Source organism: Mobula hypostoma, chromosome 6 (genome assembly GCF_963921235.1).
Source record: "Mobula hypostoma chromosome 6, sMobHyp1.1, whole genome shotgun sequence".
NCBI classification, from domain to species: domain Eukaryota; kingdom Metazoa; phylum Chordata; class Chondrichthyes; order Myliobatiformes; family Myliobatidae; genus Mobula; species Mobula hypostoma.
The window spans coordinates 128,350,698-128,371,463 of record NC_086102.1 but is presented as its reverse complement, the minus strand read 5'-3'; the positions used below and the strand labels follow the sequence as shown (position 1 = coordinate 128,371,463).

Here is a 20,766-nt window from a genome sequence, read left to right as displayed (position 1 = left end):
TCTCCACCCACACCAATACCTTACCCCCAATACCGTGTGCTTTAAGTTTGCACACTAATCTCCTGTGTGGGACCTTGTCAAAAGCCTTTTGAAAATCCAAATATACCACATCCACTGGTTCTCCCCTATCCACTCTACTAGTTACATCCTCAAAAAATTCTATGAGATTCGTCAGACATGATTTTCCTTTCACAAATCCATGCTGACTTTGTCCGATCATTTCACCGCTTTCCAAATGTGCTGTTATCACATCCTTGATAACTGACTCCAGCAGTTTCCCCACCACCAACGTTAGGCTAACCGGCCTATAATTCCCCGGTTTCTCTCTCCCTCCTTTTTTAAAAAGTGGGGTTACATTAGCCACCCTCCAATCCTCAGGAACTAGTCCAGAATCTAATGAGTTTTGAAAAATTATCACTAATGCATCCACTATTTCTTGGGCTACTTCCTTAAGCACTCTAGGATGTAGACCATCTGGCCCTGGGGATTTATCTGCCTTCAATCCCTTCAATTTACCTAACACCACTTCCCTACTAACATGTATTTCACTCAGTTCCTCCATCTCACTGGACCCTCTGTCCCTTACTATTTCTGGAAGATTATTTATGTCCTCCTTAGTGAAGACAGAATCAAAGTAATTATTCAATTGGTCTGCCATGTCCTTGCTCCCCATAATCAATTCACCTGTTTCTGTCTGCAGGGGACCTACATTTGTCTTTACCAGTCTTTTCCTTTTTACATATCTATAAAAGCTTTTACAGTCCGTTTTTATGTTCTCTGCCAGTTTTCTCTCATAATCTTTTTTCCCCTTCCTAATTAAGCCCTTTGTCCTCCTCTGCTGAACTCTGAATTTCTCCCAGTCCTCAGGTGAGCCACTTTCTCTGGCTAATTTGTATGCTACTTCTTTGGAATTGATACTATCCCTAATTTCTCTTGTCAGCCACGGGTGCACTACCTTCCTTGATTTATTCTTTTGCCAAACTGGGATGAACAATTGTTGTAGTTCATCCATGCAACCTTTAAATGCTTGCCATTGCATATCCACCGTCAAACGTTTAAGTGTCATTTGCCAGTCTATCTTGGCTAATTCACGTCTCATACCTTCAAAGTTACCCCTCTTTAAGTTCAGAACCTTTGTTTCTGAATTAACTATGTCACTCTCCATATTAATGAAGAATTCCACCATATTATGGTCACTCTTACCCAAGGGGCCTCTCACGACAAGATTGCTAATTAACCCTTCCTCATTGCTCAAAACCCAGTCCAGAATAGCCTGCTCTCTAGTTGGTTCCTCGGCATGTTGGTTCAAAAAACCATCCCGCATACATTCCAAGAAATCCTCTTCCTCAGCACCTTTACCAATTTGGTTCACCCAGTCTACATGTAGATTGAAGTCACCCATTATAACTGCTGTTCCTTTATTGCACACATTTCTAATTTCCTGTTTAATACCATCTCCGACCTCACTACTACTGTACTACTACTGTGGCCTGTACACAACTCCCACCAGTGTCTTCTGCCCCTTAGTGTTACGCAGCTCTACCCATATCGGTTCCACATCTTCCCGGCTTATGTCCTTCCTTTCTATTGCGTTAATCTCTTCTTTAACCAGCAACGCCACCCCACCTCCCCTTCCTTCATGTCTATCCCTCCTGAATATTGAATATCCCTGAACGTTGAGCTCCCATCCCTGGTCACCCTGGAGCCATGTCTCTGTGATCCCAACTATATTATAATCATTAATAACAATCTGCACTTTCAATTCATCCACCTTATTACGAATGCTCCTTGCATTGACACATAAAGCCTTCAGGCGCTCTTTTACAACTCTCTTAGCCCTTGTACAATTATGTTGAAAAGTATACCACCTTGAGATTCAGTTTCTTGCAGGCATTTACAGGAAAATAAAGGAATACAGTTAATTAAAACTATACGTAAGCAATGACCAACAAACAACTAATGTGCAATAGAATACTGAGAACTTGAGTGGTAAAGTCTTTTAGAGTCTGTAGGTTGTGGAATCAGTTTCAGATTTGTGGTTCAAGACTCAAATCTGAATTTAAGCACCCTGCAGGATGACATTCCAGTGGTTTTACAAACACACTGCTCTGTTGGGAAAACCATCTTTCAGGTGAGGCATTAAGCTGAGACCTTGTGAATATAGAGATTGTGAGGGCCCAGATCAGTGGAAATGCACTGAAGTTGTACATCTCTGTGTGCCTCCATAAGGAATCCGACAACAGAACACAGATGTGTCACAATCCGCATTCCATAAAGAGTAATTCAGGACTTCAAATGGAACTGATAATAATTGATCAGATCTGGAACATAAGTGGCAATGCTAATTGGATTTTTTCATATGCAGACTGACAGCCACAGTTATGTGCAGCAATGGCAGTACTTCAGAAAAGTACCCAATTGTCAGAACTTTTGAATGTCCTAAGGTAGTATATCTTGATAGGCCACTTTTGAACATCTGATATGTCAAAAGGTTTGTTCACTTAAGGGTCTCATGTTCATTTCCCAGCCCCAGTAGAGTTATATTTAATATTTATTATATATCTTTTAAATTGTGATGTTATAAAGATCTGGGATCTAATGGTTTCCATCCCAGAATGTGAAAAAGAGGAGTGAGTAAATTATGGTACATTATTTGCAATCCCTAAATCCTGAAATTTTACCTGTAAAATGTAATATTATAACTGTCGGTTGATTACTTATAAAGGGAGAGGGGAATTACAGTTGACAAAGCCCCTCATGGTAGGCTGATCCAGGAAATTAAGATGTATGGGATCCATGTTGACTTGGTACTGTGGCTTGCCCATAGAAGACAGGAGGGGTGGTATTCTGGCTGGATTCCTGTGACCAGTGGTGCCCTGCAGTGAGCAGTGCTGCATGTGTGATACCTGTGAAATAACTCAGAAGAAAATGTTGATAGGTCGGTTAGTAAGATGGCAAATGGCGCAAAAGTTGGTGGAAGTGTGGACAGTGTAGAGGTTGTGAAAGAATACAGCAGAATATAGATCAGAGAAATGCAAATTAAGTTTAATCTGAACAGGATCATAAGAGGGGGAGCAGAATTAGGCCATTCAGCCCGTTGGGTCTGCTCTTTCATTTCACCATGGTCGATCCATTTTCTGTCTCAACCCCATTCTCCTGCCTTCTTGCTGAAAGCTTCCTGACACTGTATTCCAGCTACCACTTTTGCCCATTCTCCTAATCCGTCTAAGTTCTAATGCAGACACCTTGCTTTCTCAACACCTGCCCCTTCACCTATCTTCATATTGTCCGCAGACTTGACCACAAAGCCATTAATTCCATCATCCAAGTCATTGACATTTCCGTAACAGAAGCAGTCCTAGCACTGACCTCTCGGAACACCAGTAGTCACCGGCAGCCAATCAGAAAAGGCTCCCGTATCCATGCTGGTATCATTCCTGTAATACTATGGGCTCTTATCTTATTAAGCAGCCTCATGTATGGCACCTTGTCAAAGACCTTCTGAAAATCCAAGTAAACAACATCTACTGATTCTCCTGCTTGTAATTTCCTCAACGAATTCTAACAGAGGTGTCAGGCAAGATTTTCCCTTAAAGAAACCATGCTAATTTTGTCCTATTTTATCATGAGATCTCATCCTTAACATTCAACTCCCAACATCTTCCCAGCCACTGAGATCAGACTAACTGACCTATAATTTCCTTTCTTCCATCACCCTTCCTTCTTGAGAGTAAGGTGTTGCACTTTGGGAGGTCACATGTAATGAAAGAATACAGTTAATAGCAGGATACTTGACAGCATTGATTTACAGACAGATGTTGGGGTCCAACTCTATAGCTCCCTGAAAGTGGCTAAACAATTAGATAGGGTCGTAAAGAGGTCATATAGCACACTTCCCTTCACAGGAAAGTATAAGAGGAAGGAAGTCATGTTGCAGCTGTATAAAATTTTGGTTAAGCTGCACTTGTGCAGTTGCCCCATTACCGAAGGATAAGGAGGCTTTGGAAAAGGCGCAGAAGATGTTTACTGAAACACAGGTAATGAGCAACAAGAAGAAATTGGATAAACTTGGGTTGTTTCTGACAGAGTCAGAGACTGATGAGACACCTGAAAGAATTTAATAAAATTATCAGAAACGTAGATTGGATAGACAGTCAGAATCTTTATACCAGAGTAGAAATGTCACACGCTAGTAGACATGCATTTCAAATGAGAGGGGAAAGTTTAAAGGAGATTTGTGGGGCAAGCTTTTTTATTAAAAATACTGGTGGGTATTCCAAATGGGCTTCCAGGAGTAGTGGTGGATGCAGATATGATGGTGACATTTAAGATGGTATTAGATAGACATGAGAATATAATACGCAGGTAATGGAGGCATATGGATTAGGGATGGGCAGAAGTGATTTAATTTAGCATCATGTTTGGCGCAAACATCGTGGGCTCACAAGCCTTTTCTTACGTTGTATTACAGTCTTTAAAGTTTCTCAGCAGTTACAAAGATGAAAATTATCTTAGTCTGACTAACCAGTTGGGCAAAAAATCAGCCAGGGAATAACAGCAAGAATGAATCAAGGGTTTCTTATACATACATTAAATGACCTAGTATTGACCAATCCTGTTGCCCTTTTTGTTTTTTTTAATTCCAAATATTTTTATTGCTTTTTTAAATAAAGAGAGCATAGTATAAAGAAGGTCTGTGCAGTTCATAACAAATGTATCAAATGTACAATTCACATCTATGAAAGAGATGCACTCATAGTACAATCATGCTTTGGTTGCCTTCCTGCCCCAACCCACTCCTCCTAATCCCTATCTCCAAGCCATCATTCTATTAGCATAAAGTATTAAACAGAACCTTTGTTCCCACAGAGCTGCATTGGTATAGAGAAGGTGTATTTTCCTAATACATAAACTGTTGTATGTTTACAAGTCTGGGTCCGTAGAATTTTACCAGGAAATGCTGGGAAGTCAGGGATTTATGTGCAGAGGAAAGGAAGAAAGGATGGACCTTCAGTTTGGCTGGGAATTCTGAAAATATTCAAGCAAGGGTCCTCACACCTTTTGGAACTTTATGTCCGAGTTGAGAATTGAATAATGGATCTTCTCAAGGTGTAGACTGGACATGATGTCCCTGAGCCACTGAGCGTGGATGGGCTTGGCAGCATCCCTCCACCTGAGCAAGACTGCACGCCTGGCCAAAACAGAGGCAAAAGACAATGTGCGATGTTTGGTCAGACATAGGTGCGTGTCCCCCTCTCCAGAGGTGCCGAAAAGAGCAATCAATGGGTTAGGTTCCAAATTATAATTAAGTATTTGGGATAGAGTATGGACAACATCTTTCCAGTATTTTTCCAAGCTAGGGCATGTCCAGTATATGTGAATAAGGGAAGCCTTGCCCCTTTTGCATTTGTCGCAGCAGGGATTAACATCTGGGTAAATGCGAGATAATTTAGTTTTAGACATATGGATCCTGTGTACGACCTTGATCTGTAACATAAAGAGGTTGAGTTGACTAACTTAAAAACTGAATCCCATACATTGTCTGACAGTGAGAAATTTAAATCTTGCTCCCAGGCAGTTTTAATTTTGTCAAGGGGGGCTTGCCTCAGGACCACTAGCTTGTCACAAATAGTAGATATTAGACCTTTGCGCAATGGATTCATGCAGAGAAACAAATCAACGATGTTTATGTCAGGTGCCTTAGGGAAGTTTGATATCAAAGGGCTGATAAAATGTCTACTTTGCAAATATCCTGAGAAATGGGTGTTAAACTTTGCAGTCAGTTGTTCAAATGATGCAAAGCATTTGTCTATAAAAAGATCTTTAAAGCTCCTGATGTCCTTTCTGTACCAGTCTTGAAATGTTGGATCATGTATAGAAGGCTGGAAGAGATGATTATATATAATAGGACTTGAAAGAGAGAAGCCATGGAGACCACAATGCTTTCTGAACTGAGTCCATACTCTCAGGGTGTGCCTGATAACAGGATTAACAATTGGTTTAGGAGTAAGAAAAGGGATTGCGGATCCAAGAAGTGCAGAGATGGAGAAATTCTTAATAGAATGGGCTCCATTGCCGCCCATATTAGGCAGTCAGATTGATTGTAAAAATGAGACCAAAAGATGAGACAGTGTATATTAGCTACCCAGTAATATAAGCAGAAATTGGGCAAAGCCATGCCCCCAACACTTTTAGATTTTTGAAGATGGACTTTATTCAGTCGGGGACTCTTGCCCTTCCGTAGGTAGGATGATGTGACTGAGCCTAACGAGTCAAAGAAGGCTTTAGGAATGAAAGTTGGTATGGATTGAAAAGGTATAAGAATTTAGGAAAGATGTTCATTTTGACAACATTGATTTGGCCCATCAGGGACATGGACAGGGGTGACCACTGTGCTAGGTTCTGTTTTGTATGACTTCACAGATTAATGAAATTTTCTCCAAAAAGACGCTTGTGTTTCCTTGTTACAGTGACGCCAAGGTAAGTAAATTGATTATTCACTGCCTTAAAAGGGAGGTTATGGAACTCTGACTCTTGTGTTTCTCCATTTATTGGAAAAAGTTAGCTCTTGTGTAAATTAAGTTTGTATATACCCTGAAAACTGGCTAAATTTGTTAAGGAGTGAGAACGTGGGGGGTAAGGAAGTGATTGTGTTTGATATAAAAAGTAAAAGAATATCAGCATAAAGGGAGATTTTGTGCTCAACTCCCTCCCCCCAAATCGCTGTCACATCTGCACCACTGTGGAACGCAACCGCCAGTGGCTCTATGGCCAGATCGAAAAGTAAGGGGCTTAAAGGGCACCCTTAGCGGGTTCCACGTTTGAGATTGAAAGGTTGGGATTGCTGAGAGTTGGTGAAAACAGAGGCGGTGGGACGCGAATATAACAGTTTAATCCACGTGATAAAACTTGGTCCAAAATTAAATTTTTCTAAACAGCAAAGAGGTAATTCCATTCCACACGGTCAAACGCTGTCTCTGCGTCTAAGGAGATGACACATTCAGGGATCCCAACTGAAGGTGAATTTAAAATGTCTAATAGACGGTGTATGTTAAAAAAGGGGAGCAACACACATCAAAGTTGCTGGTGAACGCAGCAGGCCAAGCAGCATCTATAGGAAGAGGCGCAGTCGACGTTTCAGGCCGAGACCCTTCGTCAGGACTAAAAAAGGGGAGGTGGTTTTTGTCCAAACTGGTTTGGTCTTCAGAAATAATTGAGGGTAAAATGATCTCCAGTCTACTGGCCAAAACTTTAGCTAAGATTTTGACATCGACATTTAACAGAGAGATTGGCCTGTATGAGGAGCACTCTGTTGGATCTTTGCCTCTCTTCGCTAGAAGAATGATGCATGCCTCATTAAATGATGCTGGCAGTTTACCTTGTTTAAACGAATCAGATAGAAGTTTAGTTGAGGTAAGAGCAGTGACGAAAATGATTTAAAGAATTCTACAGGGAACCCATCGGATCCTGGAGATTTACCAGTCTGCTGTAACGAGGTGGCTGAGGATATTTCCTCTAATGATATTGGCTCATTCAGTCTCATTTTGAGATCAGGAGAAAGTGTGGGGATACTTAAGCTGTTTAAAAAATTCTCGACAGAAATGTTATCATTTGGGGATTCAGAAGTGCAAAGTTCGAGAGTAAAAATTCCTGAATGTGTCGTTGATTTCAGAATGATTCAAGGTGAGGTTTCCATTTTCCATTCAAATTTTTGTAATGTGTTGTTTGGCTTTGAGGCCCCTTAATTGGTTGGCTGAAAGTTTACCAGATTTGTCACCATGGATGTAGAACCGACTCCTACTCTTCAAAATAGGCATTCAATTGCGTGAGTGGAAATAAGATCAAATTTCGTTTGAAGTTCCACTTGTTTTTTGTACAGCTCCGGATTTTTAATTTGAGCATTTTGTTGGTCTATTTCTTTAATTTGATTGGCCAGATCTAGTTGTTCTTATGGGTCTTTCTTTCATGTTCACAGTGTAAGAAATTATTTGACCCCTGAGGTATGCTTTCAAAGCATCCCAGACAACCAGGCTTGAGGTTTCAGGTGATGTATTGGTATTAAGGAAAAGGATTATCTGGTCCTCCATAAATTTTACAAAATCATTATCTGACAGTAAGGTCAAATTAAAACGCCAATGCTTATTTATTTGAGGAAGGCCAGGAAGAATTATAGACAAGACAACTGGAGCGTGGTCTGATATCACTATACTCTGATAAACACAGGAACGGACCGATGGAATCAACTGATTATCGATTAGAAAGTAGTCAATTCTAGAAAAGGTGTGATGGACGTGTGAGAAGAAAGAATATTCTCTCTTATTTGGGTGGAGAGAGCGCCATACATCAGAGATGCCATAGTTGGAGAGGAAGGACTGAATTAATGAGGCAGAGTTGCTTAGTACTCTGGGAATAGGAGACGATCGATCCAGCACTGGATCTAACCAACAGTTGAAGTCTCCACCTAGTATGAGAGAGTATGAGCAACACACATCAAAGTTGCTGGTGAACGCAGCAGGCCAGGCAGCATCTGTAGGAAGAGGTGCAGTCGACGTTTCAGGCCGAGACCCTTCGTCAGGACTAACTGAAGGAAGAGTGAGTAAGGGATTTGAAAGTTGGAGGGGGAGGGGGAGATCCAAAATGAGAGGAGAAGACAGGAGAGGGAGGGATGGAGCCAAGAGCTGGACAGGTGATTGGCAAAAGGGGATACGAGAGGATCATTGGTCAGGAGGTCCGGGAAGAAGGACGGGGGGGGGGACCCAGAGGATGGGCAAGGGGTATATTCAGAGGGACAGAGGGAGAAAAAGGAGAGTGAGAGAAAGAATGTGTTCCCTGGCCCCCACCGCTTTATTTTCACCATGGATGTCCAGTCCTTATATACTTCCATCCCCCATCAGGAAGGTCTCAAAGCTCTACGCTTCTTTTTGGATTCCAGACCTAATCAGTTCCCCTCTACCACCACTCTGCTCCGTCTAGCGGAATTAGTCCTTCCTCTTAATAATTTCTCCTTTGGCTCCTCCCACGTCCTCCAAACTAAAGGTGTAGCTATGGGCACCCATATGGGTCCTAATTATGCCTGCCTTTTTGTTGGGTTTGTGGAACAATCTATGTTCCATGCCTATTCTGGTATCTGTCCCCCACTTTTCCTTCGCTACATCGACGACTGCATTGGCGCTGCTTCCTGCATGCATGCAGAACTCGTTGACTTTATTAACTTTGCCTCCAACTTTCACCCTGCCCTCAAGTTAACCTGGTCCATTTCAGAAACCTCCCTCCCCTTTCTAGATCTTTCTGTCTCTGTCTCTGGAGACAGCTTATCCACTGATGTCTACTATAAGCCTACTGACTCTCACAGCTATCTGGACTATTCCTCTTCTCACCCTGTCTCTTGCAAAAACGCCATCCCCTTCTCGCAATTCCTCTGTCTCCGCCGCATCTGCTCTCAGGATGAGGCTTTTCATTCTAGGACGAGGGAGATGTCTTCTTTTTTTAAAGAAAGGGGCTTCCCTTCCTCCACTATCAACTCTGCTCTTAAACGCATCTCCCCCATTTCACGTGCATCTGCTTTCACTCCATCCTCCTGCCACCCCACTAGGAAAAGGGTTCCCCTGGTCCTCACCTACCACCCCACCAGCCTCCGGGTCCAACATATTATTCTCCGTAACTTCCGCCACCTCCAATGGGATCCCACCACTAAGCACATCTTTCCCTCCCCCCCTCTCTCTGCATTCCGCAGGGATCGCTCTCTACGCAACTCCCTTGTCCATTCGTCCCCCCCATCCCTCCCCACTGATCTCCCTCCTGGCACTTATCCGTGTAAGCGGAACAAGTGCTACACATGCCCTCACACTTCCTCCCTTACCACCATTCAGGGCCCCAAACAGTCCTTCCAGGTGAGGCAACACTTCACCTGTGAGTCGGCTGGGGTGATATACTGCGTCCGGTGCTCCCGATGTGGCCTTTTATATATTGGTGAGACCCGACGCAGACTGGGAGACCGCTTTGCTGAACATCTACGCTCTGTCCGCCAGAGAAAGCAGGATCTCCCAGTGGCCACACATTTTAATTCCACATCCCATTCCCATTCTGACATGTCTATCCACGGCCTCCTCTACTGTAAAGATGAAGCCACACTCAGGTTGGAGGAACAACACCTTATATTCCGTCTGGGTAGCCTCCAACCTGATGGCATGAACATCGACTTCTCTAACTTCCGCTGATGCCCCATCTCCCCCTTGTACCCCATCTGTTACTTATTTTTATACACACATTCTTTCTCTCACTCTCCTTTTTCTCCCTCTGTCCCTCTGAATATACCCCTTGCCCATCCTCTGGGTCCCCTCCCCCCCTTGTCTTTCTTCCCGGACCTCCTGTCCCATGATCCTCTCGTATCCCTTTTGCCTATCACCTGTCCAGCTCTCGGCTCTATCCCTCCCCCTCCTGTCTTCTCCTATCATTTTGCATCTCCCCCTCCCCCTCCAGCTTTCAAATCCCTTACTCACTCTTCCTTCAGTTAGTCCTGACGAAGGGTCTCGGCCTGAAACGTCGATTGCACCTCTTCCTAGAGATGCTGCCTGGCCTGCTGCGTTCACCAGCAACTTTTATGTGTGTTGCTTGAATTTCCAGCATCTGCAGAATTCCTGTTGTTATGAGAGAGTATGAATTTAGATCAGGCAGCGCAGAAAAAAACATTCAAAGAAGTCCACATCATCCCGAGTTAGGAACATATATGTTCGCCAACACTACCAATGTATTATATAATTTCCCCGAGACAATGACGAAATGGCCGTTTGTATGTGATATTGTATTGTGGAGCTCAAAGGGAACATTTTGATCGATGAGAATTGAGACCCCCCTCCCCCCCCTCGCCTTTAGCCTGAAAAGTGGAGTGGAAGTGCTGCCCCGCCCATTGTGACATAAGACGGGAATTGTCAGAACTGCAAATGTGTGTTTCTTGTAGAAATGAAATTGCTGTATTAAACTGTTTGAGGTGTGAGAACACCTTCCTTCTTTTAACAGGGTGATTCAGTCCCTTGACATTCCAGCTTACAAAATTTAACGGACTAACCATTCACCTTTAAAAGAGATACAGGTTGATGGGTATAAGTGGAGTCAAGATTTTGGGTTTCAGCTCTGGGGCAAAAGTGTTAAAACAAAGAGAAACAGGGCAGAAATAAATCCTGTAGAACAAGGACCTCTAAGGGTTCTTAAAACTGTACTGGCATCGGAGTGCCCTCCCCCCACCACCCCCAACCCACAACAAGACAGCTGCCAGAGAGCATAGCAGCAAGCTCGTAAGAACAATAATCACCCAACACTACAACTTCCTGTCAGTCGTAGCATCATCTTCAACTCCATTATTGATATTTAAAGGAAACAGTAAGCATTCCACACTCCTAAACTGACCTTGTGCTTAGTGAGAGACAAAACAATTCCGCCAAAGTTTATTAAACATGGCTCTGAAAAATGAACCATAAAACAGAAATATAAACTGAGAATTGAAGAAAAAAATATGAAATAGAACCACAGAACACTACAGCACAGAAAACAGGCCATTCGGCCCTTCTAGTCTGTGCTGAAACATTATTCCGCTAGTCCCATTGGCCTGCATCTAGTCCATAACCCTCCAGACCTCTCCCATCCATGTACCTATCCAATTTATTCTTAAAACTTAAGAGTGAGCCCGCATTTACCACGTCAGATGGCAGCCCGTTCCACACTCCCACCACTCTCTGAGTGAAAAAGTTCCCCCTAAACCTTTCCCCTTTCACCCTAAAGCCATGTACTCTTGTACTTGTCTCTCCTAATCTAAGTGGAAAGAGCCTATTCACATTTACTCTATCTATACCCCTCATAATTTTGTAAACCTCTATCAAATCTCCCCTCATTCTTCTACGCTCCAAGGAATAAAGTCTTAACCTGTTCAATCTTTCCTTGTAACTCAACTCCTGAAGACCCGGCAACATCCTAGTAAATCTTCTCTGCACTCTTTCAATCTTACTGATATCCTTCCTATAGTTAGGTGACCAGAACTGTACACAGTACTCCAAATTTGGCCTCGCCAATGTCTTACACAACCTCCCAATAACATCCCAACTCCTATACTTAATACTTTGATTTATGAATGCCAGGATGCCAAAAGCCTTCTTTACAATCCTGTCTACCTGTGACACCACTTTCAGGGAATTATATATCTGAACTCCCTGATTTCTTTGTTCCTCCGCACTCCTCAGTGCCCTACCATTTACTGTGTATGTCCTACCTTGATTTGTCCTTCCAAACTGGAACACCTTACACTTGTCTGCATTAAATTCCATCTGCCATTTTCTGGCCCATTTTCCAGTTGGTCCAGATCCCTCTGCAAGCTTTGAAAGCCTTCCTCACTGTCCACAACACCTCTAATCTTAGTGTCATCAGCAAACTTGCTGATCCAATTTACCACATTATTATCTAGATCATTGATATAGACAGCAAACAACAATGGTCCCAGCACAGATCCTTGAGGCACACCACTAGTCACAGGCCTCCAGTCTGAGAAGCAACCATCCACTACCACTCTCTGTCTTCTCCCACACAGCCAAATTCGAATCCAGTTTACAACCTCACCTCCTGTCTGAACTTTCTAAACTAACCTCCCATGTGGGACCTTGTCAAAGGCCTTACTAATGTCCATGTAGACAAACAGACTTTACCCAGTGCTCTTCCCACGAAAGGTTGTAGAGTTCACTGAATTGAAGGTAAAAGGAAATACTCTCTCAAGAGAGCAGTCTGAATGAATGTTATTCCACCTATCGTTGTAGAGTTCACTGAATTGCGTGGTAGTCAGTATCTAACCCAGCCAAACCAAACCAGACCTCACTTTCCAAGCACTGCTAATGTTACCTGGCAGAGAGTATGGGAGAAAAGTATTTTCTGAAGAATTCGGTATAGTGGGGAGGCTGTTGTTGCATTTCTGTGCTTCGTCTACCGAGCGTAGACAGTTCTTGTCACCGCTGGGATGTGTGATACGGAGCCGTGCAGGGTATAGTAGAGAAGGCCTGAGTCCTCGGTTGTATAGCGCCATCATTACTTCTCTGTACTCGGCTCGCAGGCTCAAAACTTCGGGAGAGTAGTCCTCCACAACCCGAATCTGCTGGCCGTGGTATTCTAACTTCCCTCTCCGCTGGGTCTCTCTCACCAGGAGATCTTTAATCTGGTAGTGGAACAGGCGAAGAATGACCGGGGACGGTCTCTGTCCTGGGGCTGGTTTAGCTGCTAGTGAACGGTGGGCTCCATCAATCTCCGGCGGGGATGGGAGCGTCTCCTTCCCGAAGATCTCACAAAGCAGACTGGAAAAAAATTCAGTAGGACGCCCGCCTTCAATAGATTCCGGCAGGCCCTGGATGCATAGGTTCTGCTGTCTGCTCCGGCCCTCCAGGTCAGTAACTTTAGCCATTAGCTTGATATTATTTTCACGTAAACTGGAGCAAATGTTTTCCAGCTCACTGACGCGCTAGCTCAGGTCGTCCGTAGCAAGCTCGAGAGAGGGTAGGCGCTGGGCGTGATCCTCCACTTTGCATTGGATTTGGTCGAGTTTCGTTTCCAGCAGACTGAAAAAAGATTTAAATTCGGCCGCTAACGCCTCACGGTGTTGGTCTAGCAACGTGGAGATAGCCTCAACTGTCAAGCCAGCTGCCAAATCGTCTTTCTTCCCGGATTTAGTACTGTTTGAGGTCGTTGTGAAGCGAGCATAGTTGCAGGCAGGGGGAAGAGCAAGAAGTCCCAACAGTTTGGTATGAGAAAAGGGGGAAGAAGGAGTGTGGAAATAAAATGTAGAATGGAGCGCCTGTTCTCTGCAACTACTCTTATGTGGCTGCCAACTGGAAATCCTTTTTGTTTTGAGATTATCGGTGAATGTCTTCGTTTAAGGAGATTTCCAGAAAACATTTAATTATATTTCAAATAAAAAAATTAGTAGCAGAAGCAAACATGGATTTGGAGAGAACCTAACAATGTGCATTGTTAATTGGTTGGGAGAAAGGAAATGAAGAATGGTAATAAAGGAAACGAAGTTTGATTGACAGGGTGGAGCAAGTGATGGAACCATGAGAATCTTTCCATCATGTTGTTTGTATAAAGGAGGTGACAGCTAGTTCTCCAGATGTCACTATATTTAGAGGGAGGGCAACTAGCATGGGACCAGGAAACTACAAAGAGATGTTTATGAATTGAGCAGACAAAATTGGGAAAGCTGGAGATAACTGTGAGAAAGTGAGAGGTTGGGGAGGAACCAGGGAATGGAAATGTGTAGAGGAGAGGTACAAACATAATCATATAAAGAATGGAATGTTGTTTTTTGTCCTAAAGAGAATTAAAACGAAATACAATGATGCTAGAAACTTTGAACCCTGTAGAATTTTCTCTATTTCTGCATAAATATGACCTAAAATGTGATCAGATCTTCATGCAAGTCCTAAAACTAGATAAAGAGAACCCAATTAAATAAACAACACAAAAACATTATACTTGTTCATCTCTTTATTGAGAAAATTATCTAATATTACAAGTATTTGAATGAAAAGGTATGTGAACCTTTGCTGGTATGACCCCCTTGTACAGCAATAACTTCAACCAAACCTTTCTGGTAACCGTTGATCCGTCCTGCACATCAGCTTGGAGGAATTTTAGGCCATTCCTCCTTTCAAAACTGCTTCAACTCTGGGATGTTGGTGGGCTTCCTTGCATGAACTGCTAGTTTTTAACTCAGCATAATCCCTAAAGCAAGATTCTAATAACAAACAGAATATTATTGTTTTCTTCTATAGTGAGCAACGATCCCCCCTCCCCCCACCAGCAAAAAAAAAGCACATCGGTACCATCACCGAGCCCAAGCGTGTGCAAAGCAATACCAAAGTTACCCCGAAAGCTTCACATTTCATCCGACATTGGACAACCCACAGGTTCTCTCTCTCTCTGGCAGGGGAGAGGGAGGTGTCCCCCATTTTCACAGCGAGCAGGAGACATAACAACAACTCGCTGGTTTACAGTCTTAAAAGTCTGATCGTTGCTTTTTTCAAGCTCTGTGTCCGAAGATCACAAAGACCTCGGGTCTGCGGGCCCACAGCAAAAGATTTTCCGGCCTCCCCGACGACACATAAGTCTCCTGCCATTTCACCGACCCTCGATCCGCCCGTCTCCGGAGCCCCGAGATCTCAGGCTTCCGAACACGATCAAGATTCTCAGGCCAAATCCTTGGCATGTCAAATAGCGGCCAGTCATGGATCCTCGAGAATGGGTCCCATTCCCACAAAGAACTGAAGCCTACATGTAACTCCAGGTCAGGGTCTTCACAAGAACCCTGAAAGAAAAAGATAAAGATATTAAAGATAGAAATAGCAAGTCCTTAAAATTCTTAAGAGGAAGGGTGAGTGATCAGAGGTTGTGGTCCATGTAGGTACCAGTGACATAGGTAGGAAGAGGGACAAGGATCTGCAAGTAAGTTCAGGGAGTTAGGTGCTAAGTTAAATGGCAGGACCTCCAGGGTTGTGATTTCAGGATTGTTACTCATGCCGCATGCAAATGAGGCCAGAAATAGGAAGATCGTATGTTTTAACACGTGGCTAAGAAGTTGGTGCAGGAGGGAGGGTGTAAGATTTTTGGATCTTTGGACTCTCTTCCAGGGAAGGTGGGACCTGTATGGAAGAGATGGTTTGCACCTCATCTGGAGAGGTATTAATACCCTAGCTGGAAGGTTTGCTAGTGCTGGATGGGGGGAGCGAGGGGGTTTAAACTAGAGTTGCAGGGGGATGGAAACCAGAGTGCCAGATCAGTTAGTGGAGAGGTTGTGGAGACCTCCCAGTCAGTATGTGGAACGTTAAAATCACCTACTGTAACACACTTATGCTTCTTGCAACCTTAAGCTCTGTGATCTCTACAAATTTGTTCTTCTAAATCCATTCACATGGTCACACTTTCTTATTCCTCAGTTCCAGCCTTAGAGCCTCAGCCAGATGAGTTCTGCGCTTTGGCCTGACTGAGCACTGCCTTGGCCTTTTCCCTGACTAGTGATGCCACTCCTCCTCCTCCTCTAATCCCTCCCGCTCTCTGGTGTCTAAACCAGCGGATCCCGGAATATTGAGATGCCAGTCCTACAACAAAGTTTCACCGATGGCTACAATATCATAATTGCAGGTGTTGGTCCATGCCCTGAACTCATCCGCCTGTCTATGGTATTTCTTGTATTGAAATATATACACAGTTCAGGACGTTAGTCGTTTCTTTTGATTCCTGACTTCGTCTGGAATCTTAAGGCCTGAGGACTTAACAACATCTGTCTCTACAAACTGTTCTGGCATTCCAGTTCCCATCCTCCTGAAACTCTCTAGTTTAAACTCCACCAGCACTACCAAACCTTCCAGCTAGGATCCACTTCCAGTTCAGGAGCAAACCATCCCTTCTGTACGGGTCCCACCTTCCCTGGAAGAGACCCCAATGATCCAAAAATCTTACGCCCTCCTCCCTCCTTCCTGCACCAGCTCCTTAGCCACATGTTAAACTGTATAACCTTCCTAGTTCCAGCTTCACTAGCACATGGCATGGGTAGCAATCCTGAGAACACAACCCTGGAGGTTGGGGCCCTTTAACTCAGCACCTAACACCCTGAATTCCTTTAGCAGAACTTTGTCACTCTTCCTACCTGTTTCATTGGTACCTAAATGGACCACAACCTCTGACTGTCCACCCTCCCGCTTCAGAATGCTGAGGACTCGATCCGAGATGTCCCAGACTCTGGCACCTAGGAAGCAATATACAGTTTGGGAATTTCGTTCTCGTCCACAGAACCGCTTTTCTGTTCCCCTAACTAACGAATCCCCTTTCGTCGCAGCCTCACCTCTTCCCTCTGAATTGCAGAATCAGACTCAGTGCCAGAAACCTGACCACTGTGACTCTCCTCTGCTACGTACCCCACCCCCAACAGTGTCCAAACTGTTCGCAACCATAGGGTACTCTGCACTGTTTGTTTAACTCCTTTCCCCTCCCTGACTGTCACCCAGTTCCCTGTGTTTTGCACCTTGGGTGTAACTACCTCTCTGTATGTCCTAACTGTCACCCCCAAATGATCTGGAGTTCATCCAGTTCCTGTTCCAGCTCTTTAAGACAAAGTGTTGGAAGCTGCAGCTGGATGCGCTTCTCACAGGTGTAGTTGTCAGGGACACTTGAGGTCTCTCTGCCTTCCAACGTACTGCAAGATTAGGGATAGTTCAGCATGGTTATGTGCATGGTAGGTCGAGTCTAACCAAACTTACGGACTTTTTTGAGGAAGTTGCCAGGAAAGTTGATGAAGGCAAGGCAGTGGATGTTGTCTACATGGACTTTAGCAAGGCCTTTGACAAGGTCTGGCGCGGGAGGCTGATTCAAAAGGAGATAGTAAATTGGATTAGACATTGGCTTTGTGGGAGAAGCCAGAGAGTGGTAGTAGATGGTTGCCTCTCTGACTGGAGGCCTGTGACTAGTGGTGTGCCGCAGGGATCAGTACTGGGTCCGTTGTTGTTTGTCATCTCTATCAATGATCTGGGTGATGATGTGGTTAATTGGATGTAATGTGAAGAGGTAATTTATTTGTCAGTCGAAAGCACTTCTGCGGGGAGACTTCCGGTAGCGCTCATGGAGTGAAGTCGCGTTCTTGACTCGCTCCATTACCTCTGAGTTTTTTTTCTTCTGATCAGCTATATTTTAATTAACCATTAAGGCATCAACTTTTACAATACTTTGAAACAAATTGGGCTCTTCGATAACTGGATGCGTTTAAGGTCTGCTATGTCTAAGAATGGGAAAAATGGGAAGGATGGCAAACCTCCGGTTAAACCGAAAGGTATTGATTTCCCTCCGACTGAACCACCAGTGACTTTGAAAGCTATATCGGAGTTAATTCAAAGGGAAATTTCAACCTCTGTTACGGAGCTGATTCGTGCGGAAATTTCAATTAATTTCCAGAAAATTGCCGATTCAATTGATAAGATACAAACATCTATTACGGAACATCAGTCGGCTATATCTGATCTTCAAAGATCCACGCAACAAAGTGAGCTTAAGATGGGGAAAATCGAAGAAACAATTAATGTAATGAAGAAGAAACTTGACTTTCTGACCTTTAAAAACTCTGACTTAGAATCTAGAATGCGACGGCAGAATCTACGAATGATCGGGGTGCGTGAAGCTGTTGAATCTGATAACCCTATGAAGTATTTTTCTCAACTTTTAAAAGATGCATTTCCTACTGTATTTCCTGACCAACCACCGTTATTGGATCGTGTTCACAGAGTTCCATCATACTCGCCTAGGTCAGATAAACCTCGACATGTTATTTTACGGTTTCATTACTTTCAAGACAAGGAGAAACTGTTTCGATTCGTTCGATCTAAGGGTTTCATTGATTTTTTGGATCTTAAGTTCCGATTCGTGGAAGATTTCAGTAGACCAATCTGGGATCAACGGGTTCGTTACAGATCTGTGATGTCGGAACTCTACAAGATGGATTTAAGACCAGCGCTGCTTTACCCTGCACGTCTAAGGATTCGTACGTTGGATGGAGCCCTCCGTTTTTTTGACTCTCCATCGGATGCCCAGAGTTATCTGGATCAATTTTCACCTTCAACATCTTAATTGTAATTTTTTAACTATCTCCGCTGATCGGAGGCTGTGAATTTGTCGGTCTTAATTTTTTTTTTGCCCTATTTGGGCAGAAAAGTTTATTTTTGATTACTTAATATGGTTGCTAAACTTTCTTTTTAACTGCGTCATTTCTTTCTTTTTCCCAGGGGATTCTGGGTGGTTACTTCCTTATTGTCATTTTATGTATTTCCTTTGTGGCCTTAAATTTTGTAGTTTTTTTAAAATCTATTTTGTTTTGTAGGTTTTTATAACTAGTTTATGTTGATAATCTTATTTTTTTTTGTTGTTCTGTTTATTCATGGGTCTGGGGTTTATTGCGGTTTTTTTAATATATTTTCTGGCTTTTATTCTGTTATGTGTTTATTTTAATTGAGTTATCTTTTTTTTATTCTTTTACTGTTTTATATTCAGCTGATCTTTTTTACATTTACACTTTTTTTTTAGGGAGCGTATACCGGAAGTCATGGGGGTAGTTTTAGTGCTTGCTTCTTTCGGGCTGGTCTGCGTTAGATTTAGCTTTGGGGTCATGGGGTGGAGGGTGGTGGGAGGGGCTTCACGTTTTAGTTTCTTTCTTCTTGGGCTATATACATTATTGAAGTATTGGTTGCGTTCTTCTTCCCGGTATCTCTTGTATGTTCTGTTCCCTCTCCGGGTTCGTGGGTCGAGCCTATCGTCAATCCTCCTTGTTGTGGGTTGACTTTAGGGTTTATGGAGTCTATTATTAATTTTGTCTCCTGGAATACTAATGGTCTTAATCATCCTATTAAAAGGAAAAAAGTTTTTAAAGTGTTCCGGAGACTTAAAGCACAAATTTTATTCTTACAAGAGACCCATGTGCGGAGCGGAGACAGACTACGTTTTTTTAAATTCTGGAAGGAACAACGGTTTCATTCGAACTCCAATGCTAAGATTCGAGGCGTCTCTATTTTTATAGACTCCTCAGTTACTTTTATACAACATGATATTATTTCTGATCCGAATGGTAGATTTCTATTGGTTAGTGGTTTACTATTTAATAAAAAAGTAGTTTTGGTTAATGTTTATGCTCCTAATATGGATTGTCCGGAATTTTATAAATCATTATTTAATCAGTTTCCGAATTTGAATGAGTTTTCATTGATCTGGGGCGGAGATTTTAATACCTGTTTGTCTCCAGCTTTGGACCATTCGGCTCCTTTACGGACCTTACCTAATAAATCTGCAACTTTGATTAATTCATTTCTTTCTGATTCTGGGTCGACGGACATTTGGCGCTTTTTGCATCCTCAGGAAAAAGATTTTTCTTTTTTTTCACATGTTCATCATTCCTATTCAAGAATTGATTATTTCTTTATTGATTCTCGTCTTATTCCCTCAGTGATTAAATGTGATTATGATTCTATAACCATTTCGGATCATGCTCCACTTAAGCTTTCTATTAAAATTCTGGCCAATATACAAAATAATAGACAATGGCGTTTTAATTCGCTGTTGCTTCAGGACTCGGACTTAGTTAACTTTATGAATGAACAGATTGATCTTTTTTTTACAATTAACCATACAGAGGATATTTCTGTTAACACTCTTTGGGATACTTTTAAAGCTTATATTCGTGGTCAGATTATCTCGTATTCTGCTGCTTTGAGGAAGAAGCAGAAGCAGGAGGAGTTGGTAATTGTGGACAAGATTAAGGAAATTGATAAGAAATATGTTATAGCTCCTTCTGAGGAGTTATATAAACAAAGAACTGAACTTCAAATGGAACACAGTTTATTACTCTCGTCCTTGATTGTAAACCAATTAAAGAAAACAAGAAGTGAATTTTATGTACACAGTGACAAAATTGGTAAACTGTTGGCTAATCAATTGAAGTCTAATTATGCTAAATCTCAAATTAATCAGATTTATAACCAAAATGATCGACTAATACTTGATCATGTGGGGATTAATCAAACCTTCTGTGATTTTTACTCTTCTTTATATCAATCAGAGTCTCCTCGAGATTCTAAATATATGAATGATTTTTTAGATAATTTAGACTTCCCTGAGATTTCACAGGATATGGCTTCTATGTTAGATACTCCTATTACCATGGATGAGATTAAGAATGTTATTTTCTCTATGAATTTGGGGAAAGCT

The 20,766-nt window shown here is 42.7% G+C and overlaps 1 protein-coding gene across 2 annotated transcripts in view; it reads left to right on the top strand.

Moving 5' to 3' along the window:
- Window positions 1-20,766, top strand: part of parp12a (poly (ADP-ribose) polymerase family, member 12a) — an 80,900-nt gene that overhangs the window by 1,989 nt on the left and 58,145 nt on the right. Inside the window, exon 1 of one of the 2 annotated variants that reach the window (XM_063051672.1) lies at window positions 13,073-13,414. The exons of the other annotated variant lie outside the window; for it this stretch is intronic. Coding sequence (XP_062907742.1) covers window positions 13,212-13,414 — 203 coding nt within the window. The 5' untranslated portion in view covers window positions 13,073-13,211. Of the gene's footprint in view, window positions 1-13,072; window positions 13,415-20,766 lie in introns of those variants that run through there. 2 annotated transcript variants of the gene reach the window in all.